Raw genomic sequence first — 7,998 nt, 5'->3', positions numbered from 1 at the left:
GAGAACATCTACACATGTATTTTTTACAAATTACAGATGGAAACACACGACATGACATCCCAATATTTTAGAAAATAATAACTTGAATTTACTACTGCAAATCTGTCAGTCAATCTGGAAGTAATAGTAGGTGCCAATCCTGCGTTTTGACTTTTGGTGGCCCAAACCTTTTGTTTGTATGTAATGAGTTTTCATTTCGTCTGTCTGGGAGGCTTAATTCGGGATTAAATTTCCCCGGGAGACTCCCCGCTTGCATGTCTAACATTTTGATCTACCCTTCGAGGTTTAGGTGCGAGTAAACAAGAGTCCACAGCCACGCTGCAGGCTCTGTAGGGGCTGTACTGAAGCACTGCAACATTTTCAGCTAAATATTAAATGTCAGCATGCCACCTTGCTCGCATGACGATGTTAACATACTAATCATCGCGGGGGTACCATTACCATATTAGTTTAGTGCAAAATCATGATAACATGATACAATTACCATTGAAGACAAATTTGCCCACAGTTGAGGCTGATGGAAATGTCATCTGTTTTGCAGGTATTGGAATAGTTTTGACTCATTCATGACGCGAGAGGAAGAAATTCATTTAACTTTACATTGTGGGGAACATAAATGTCGCCATCAAATTTTGCGGCGGTTCACGCGACACTCCTTTAGTTCACTTAAAAATCACAAAATGAAACTTTATGGTGGTGCCAAAGGATCCCGGGATCATCAAAGTCATGAGGATTCAACCACAAGGGACCAGAAATGCCCGTACAAAATGTTATTGCATTTCATCCAATAGTTGTGGAGATATTTCAGTCAGGACCAAAGTGGTGGACCAACCACGTTGGCATCGCTAAAAATACTGTATTGCCTAATCACATAAAGAGCCCCTGTCATTGCACACGTGTTGTGACACTCCCTTTTAGCATTTCTAATTAAAATACGTCCAAGTGTTGGTTTCGTGCTCCCATTAGTTTCAGTTCCCTTCCCAGACAATCTTTGACCAGTACAAACATAGAAAGTCTTACCTTCAACATCCGAGTTGCTGTCATCCCCACGTGAGGTGCAAGGCCAAAGCTCCAACTGCTTGCCTCTCGTTTTAGATGAATCTGCAAGTGACAAACGGATAGAGTAAGATTACACAGCAAGAGAGATGGGCTTGACTAATAATAGCCTCCACGAACACACACAAAAAAAAAAAAAACCCGACAGAGAGAGCAAGACAATGGGGTGGTGCAGTTAAATAGAGGGACACCAAATCGTCGGGCTCATCTCTGATCGGCCCATCCTGCCTCTGCCGTGGTCGCATCTCCGTCTGCTGCCTCTGACACAGGTAAGGTCCCCTTCGCGGTGTGGTCTGCAACGCTTTTCAGGTGTAGTCTTAGGCCTACGTTCATGTGCATGGACAGTTTGAATACATAAATGTGGTAACGTATAGACAGATCTAGTAGTGTTCGTTTCTGTTTCTGATGGTGTCGGTGTAGAATAGTTTACGTCAATCAAGTGAACAGGGACATCGGCAGAGACATAGAGAAACATATAAAAGTGTTTTAATGTAATTTTGTTTGCGGCCTCGTTTCATCCTTGACTGTGGTTATATATAACCTATCACGAGCTCCAGCCAAAACATTCCACGGGATGATTAACACAAATAATAGCAACCAATGGGTTTAAATCTGTAGCCAAAGCAGATCTGTTCAAATCTGAGGTTGATGTGAACTTTCCAAAGCCCCTTAGGTTACTTTTTGCATTGCCAAGTTGGCGGCACCACAGAGGTTCATAAGCATCCATGAGTTACTAGCAGTAAATCCCTGATCCAGGCTCAGCACAACCATCCTCCACAGCTGTCCATCAGATGTCCCCTGGTCTATTTGGGGAGACAGGCCACTCTAAATTCCTCCCCCTGAGATAATCCCGAGGAGAAAGATGGGGATGAGGGAGACAGAAGAGATGGATGAGGGACAGCTATCAGTGTGGAATTTTCCTAATCCGCTGGAGCAGCTTGTAGCCCCGTTATGTTAGGGGCTCTTATGAGGCGTCATTCTCGACTCAAACCAAACAGTGAAATGGCAGAGAGACGTGGAGACAAAGGGTGAGGCGAGGCAGAGAAGGGGTGAGCGCTGTTAATTGCGTGTCGATTCGATAAAGGGCAGAAGGGCATGCGACTGAGGGGAGAGGAGGGGAGCGGTAAGGTGATGACAAAAGTGAAAACAATACAATAGAGATAAGAGCCAAGACGAATTAAAACACAGCATCAGCTTATGCCTCGTTAAATGTGTCACTGCTTTCATGATCCTTTATGTTGGATTGAAAAGATTTGAGCGAAACTGTCGACTGCGAGGTCTGAAGATTTTTTTTTTTTTTTAAACTAGAACATCGTTATCTGAAAAGACCTCCCCGCTGTTGAGCTTCTCCATTGCAAATGTCATTTTTCATTGCACTTCCTACAACACGTCATTCTCCGCCACACTATTTGGGTGCATACAAATTTAGCAGCAGCAGTCTAAAAGCCTTAATAACCTAAATACTAAACGTAAAGATGGATTTAAGGTTTCTTAGACCAATGGTTCTCAAACGTGTTTGATGAGGCAAACGCACCAATGAACTCCAATACTCCTTCTTTGATGGCGTTGTATATTTTGACCATTTTTCCTTACTTTTACCAAATAATTTCAACCATATATCTATTACCATTGAGGTGGCTCCCTCAACCAATTATTCATTATGTTTGGATAGTTATCTATTAATGATTTTAACTATTTACCCAACACTTTTACCAACAACTTAAACTGTATTTTGTTTTTTTGTAGTTTTTGTATTTTAACCATTTATCCATTACTTTTACCTTATCATGTTAACGGTTTATTCATTTACTTTTGGCTATCTTTTTTAACTGTATTACTTTAACAATTTACTTTTAGCTGTCTATTACACCAGTTTCTCTTATTTATAATAACATAAACAAATGTATCTTATTTATCCTCAATCTATTTTTGTTTAGCCATCTTTTTAACCACCTGTCCTCTGAATTCAGCTCCATATACAAAGTTTCAGCAGTTTCAACTGATCTGCTTGTTTAATAATTATAGTTTTCATGCACTCTCAACATGTGGTGATCAGACATTACAGGATACATTTCTCTTAATAGAGATTGTCACGTGTGTTTTTCGCCCCACTGCCTCAAAAATGTTCCATGTATTCCACACAGCAGCAGGACCAAAACAACCCTAATCAAAACAAGATTTTTCTACATTATGCTTACGTAACAAATTCCAGAGGATGTTTTTGACAGCCAGATAATACAGAATAAAGATGCAGAAATTTGTTTTGCGAGTCGTGAAAAGTAGAGGCCACGTTTCTATTAAGTACGACAGTCAGTGGGAGTGTTAACCGGCAGGGCTGGACACGTCGGTCTCTAATTTGGTCTGATTGGCTTGCTGACAGATTACATACAATGAAATCAACTCCACATTCTGAGAGCGTGTTAGAGAGAAGTGTGAATAGACGATCTATCCCACCAAAAGCTGACAAACAAACACGGCCAACTTCTCAGCGTGTGTGTGTTTCTAATCTCTTCTCTCTCTTCCAGTGAGATCCCATCACCAGGATGCCTGAGCATGTGTGAGTGATCAGGCTTTGTGTTCTTATTATAGACCATTCACTCATTCTCTCTCTCTCACACACACACACACACACACACACACACACAAAGTAAATATTTTCTTTGAGCTTTGCATTTCATTACTTTGAAATGATGTCCATTTGTCTTTTACAGGCAAGAGGTAAGGCGACGTGGCCGCTGACTGTGACCAAAGACTGTGTTGTTGCTACAAAAATCCACAGAAACCATTCAGATTATGATTTATTTTTATCTGCAAGTGAACGTCTCATATTATACTTGTATTGACAATGTCCTAAATTATCTTGTCCATACAGAGGAAATCAAAGATCTCTGCTTCAAGGAAGCTGATGCTCAAGGTAAGAAAGACCATGGACCTGATCCCTTCTGCTCCGCTGTGATGTAATACCTGCGTTTAGCCACGAGAGGGCGGTAGAGACGTCTGTACCACAACATGTCTCACTTTGTTTGCATGAGGAAAACATTTAATCCGAATGTTCCTTTGCCCAAATCAATCCTTTGAAGATATTATTACATGTCAACTCATGTTTGTGCAGAGTCTCATGGTGGCAAAGGCCAAGGAGGAATTGGAGCAAGAGATCTTAGTCAAAGAGGAGGAGAAACACAAATACCTGGCAGAGAGAGCTCCTCCTCTTAACACCGGTGGCCTGAGCCAAGCGCAGCTCCAGGTAACTCGTCCTCAAATTCCCCCATTGTTCTCTCCACTCACTTCTCTGTCATTTAAAACCAATAAAAGCTGCTAAAGAAGCGACACCGAATGCAGACAGCTGTCAAGGATCCAGTTCGATAACATCCGGCTATTTTCATAAACTGTGCCACAACTCTTTCTTCACCTCTTGGTTGAACTGATAGCTCCAGGTGGTTTGAATCCTACCTGGCCGATTTGCCGCGCTCCTTTGACTGAGCATGCGCACCAGCGGGCTCAGCTGACCGAACTGGCTAACTTCCGGTTAAGCAATGCCTGCGTTTATTCGTCACCAGATGTTAATTAACTACGTTCATTTCGACTCCGGTATTGAAAGCCGAAAGTACCACAAACCGCTTATAACGCCAACAGGTGGTTTGTTAATGGACTCCACCCTGTGCTTTTTTTTTTTTTTTTTGTTTTTTTTGCTGTCATTGAATTTGAACTGTAAACACCCAATTAGTAAAGATAACACAAATCAAGCATTGATCTCCTTAGCTGTGGTAGCCTCGAGCCTCTTCCTCTTGATGAGGTCATCAACAACAGTATTCACATCTTGATTAAACATACAGCCGATATTTTATTTTGCATTTCCATATGAGTCCCTACTTCTATCTTTTTACGTAGGCTAGTGGTCAGGAGTTCAAAACGTTCAAAAACCAATAAACCTCAAAAAATATTTGTTTCAAATTCAGTTAATTCTCCATATTCAAAGGAATCCAGGGCCCTATAAGTCACTTGTTTAAGGATTATGTCCCAAAAACTCACACTTTTCCAACTGCACAAATTTGAAGTTGCTCTCAAAATCAGGCATTTTCAAAATTTGTTTATGTGTATGAATATGTAGGATCTCTGCAGAGAGCTACATGCCAAGACAGATGTGGTCGATGAGGAGCGTTATGACATTGAAGCCAAAGTCATGCTAAACACACGCGAGGTATGCAATATTTTGACCTTGTCCCTATGTCAGAACTGGGAATAACATTTAATATGACCAATCATGGCACCATGAGAAAACTCCCGCAGCATGAAAAATAAACGCCTCTCACGTCTTTGTTCCTGGACCAGATAAAGGACCTGAACATCAAGGTTTTGGACCTCAGGGGGAAATTCAAGAGGCCTAATCTTCGACGCGTTCGTGTGTCCGCTGACGCCATCCTTCGCTCGCTGCTGGGCTCCAAGCACAAAGTCTCCATGGACCTCCGAGCCAATCTCAAGTCTGTCAAGAAAGAGGACAATGAGAAGGTGTGTGCTGATGGAGAAAAAAGAAATCACACTGATTCACACAAAACACAGTCAAACAAGCCTGAACGAGATGTGTGCCTTGCTCAGGGCGCAAGCATGTGTGTAGCTACTGTGAAGTTCCAGATCACATGACCACATGACATCAGTGCCTAAAATGTCACCTGGAAACTTAATGTGTGTGTTCAAGGAGTGTTTGAGATATCCATTTAGGCCACTGCGTATGTGAGAGAGGAGGTACAGTACACAGCACAATGTTCCTATTGTACACAGAAGAGTAGCTTTTGTGACCGGTTCTGCTCACTGGTCAGTGCGTGTGTGCACATGTGAAGATTAGCTGGCTGTGGTGTGTATCTGCTTCTGCGCTTGCAGGGATGTGTGTGTCTCCAAGAGTATTACGTGAGGTAAACCAGTTACACTAGTACGGGTACACAGTATTCTCTGAGGGGATTCTCATTTGATAGCATGGGTCTCAAAGACTGAGACACGACAATACGATTTTATGAACCTGCTCTACTTTGCAGCCTCTTTAAAAAAAAAAAAAAAAAAAAAACTATTTTAATTTGTTTTGTTTTTTTACAACATCCAACTTTCTACTTTCTGCAGAAGAGGCCAGCAGAAGACAGTGACTGGAGGAAGAATGTGGAGGCCATGTCAGGGATGGAGGGAAGGAAGAAGATGTTTGATGCTGCTAAGGGTCCTGCCCAGTGAAGCCAAGAAGCGGGCTAGTGTCACATAAGCGACATCACTCTACTCTCCATTTGAATATTGTACTCCCACACTTTTATTTGCAGTTTATGTAATTCTACTTCATGCTGACATACGTTGATATGTTAGTGCCATGGAGGTGAGAAGATGTTGCTCTCCTCGAAGGTTTCCGACTCTTCTGCTTGCTGGTCTTTGATAAGGTCTTAAAAGGACTTTATCTGCCATGTACAATTATTTATAGTTCTAATAACTGATATTTAACCTTAACCCCGGTCATTCAGGCTTATGTTTTTACAGAAATGTCCAAATTTGGAACTTGTATCTCTAAAATTAAAATGTGGACAATATAGTATCTAAATCGAAAGGCCAACAAATGAGAGCCGATCTGGCCAAATTAAAAAGCATATTTCATATTCTTGCTTGGGGACAAATCATAACAATGTGCTTTGGATTTGCATTCTGTAACAAAGTGATGTGCACTTCATCATCTGGATTTGCATGAAAACTGACATTGCAATAAAAAGATACAAAAAGTACTCTGGACATCAAAAACATTTCTTTGTAATGCTTTTTTTTCTTGCGTGCTCCATGAATATTTGCTGTATTCAGTGACTGCCCCCACATGCTATTATTGAATTGATCATTTGTGCTGAACATTTTTTGTTTATTTTCCACAAATGAAAGTTCAGTTAACTAGTTGAAATTCTTAAAATGACATCTACAGTATTCCTTCTCCCCATCAGAATCTCCTGAATCTAAGACTACACAAATATTCTTCATACCCAATGCACAAAATGTCCCTTGTGTATTTGCATTTGAGGTTTACAGTTTCCTTGAGAAAGCATCTTAATGGTACAGTAGATATAAACGACACTTTTTCCAAACGCTATTGGTGACACAGCCTTATATTTGCACACACACACACACACACACACACACACACACACACACACACACACACACACACACACACACACACACACACACACACACACACACACACACACACACACACACACACACACACACACACACACACACACAAATAAGAAGAATCTGGAGAAGCAACAAGTGCCTAAATTCAGTTATGAGTTATCATGATAACTGGGCTCACCCTGTTTATTGTGGCCTCACAGACTATAATAGGCGCCGGTGGTATAAAGCCAGGTGAGGTGGAGTGTGTGTGTGTGTGTGTTGTGGACTGGGCATGAGCCTGGGTCAGAGTCCAGCACACTGGGTTCCACAGAAAGGTGTGGCCTCACACAGCAGAGCAAACAGTCGGACTCAAACTGTAAGGAGACTCACTGCGCAGCGCAGCAAGGCATCAGGTGGAAATGCAATGGAACATAGTTACACACATAGTCTTCCTTTTAATATTGGACCATAAAATTCGATTGACAGTTCAAAAACAACTTTCCTTGACTAGTCTTTTTGTTTTTCTGTTACTCTTCTGCTTTGATGGTTGTTTCTGTTCTTGTCCCTCCTGTCTTGTCAGTTTTTTTAAAAATATTTTTTTGATGAAAGGCTTTGCACCTTTTTTTCCCCCCCAAATATTTGCTACTTTATCACAACTTTTTTTTTTTTTTTTTTTAAAGTTTACTCTGTAGTTGATAATTGTTTAATAATTACTGTGAACTGCAGAGTAATATTATACCTATTAGACACATTTTTGTATATCTCTTTGTTAAATGTCCTCCTCGGCCCAGTTACTCCTTGTGGTTAACATAATAT

At 41.1% G+C, this 7,998-nt stretch overlaps 1 protein-coding gene across 1 annotated transcript; it reads left to right on the top strand.

Moving 5' to 3' along the window:
- Positions 1–3,818: 3,818 nt before the first annotated feature.
- Positions 3,819–6,805, top strand: tnni1a (troponin I type 1a (skeletal, slow)). The gene is made up of 5 exons (XM_069687420.1): positions 3,819–3,970; positions 4,169–4,300; positions 5,165–5,254; positions 5,386–5,562; positions 6,166–6,805. Exons 1-5 carry the CDS (start codon positions 3,962–3,964, stop codon positions 6,268–6,270), a joined length of 513 nt encoding a protein of 170 aa, XP_069543521.1. The 5' UTR covers positions 3,819–3,961; the 3' UTR covers positions 6,271–6,805.
- Positions 6,806–7,998: the final 1,193 nt, after the last annotated feature.

This window comes from Brachyistius frenatus, unplaced genomic scaffold (assembly GCF_029030835.1).
Source record: "Brachyistius frenatus isolate BFR_SWC_R1_liver_20210118 unplaced genomic scaffold, ASM2903083v1 Contig_6, whole genome shotgun sequence".
NCBI lineage: Eukaryota > Metazoa > Chordata > Actinopteri > Embiotocidae > Brachyistius > Brachyistius frenatus.
Note: the sequence above shows the minus strand (reverse complement) of the source record. Positions and strands in the feature narration are given on the sequence as shown.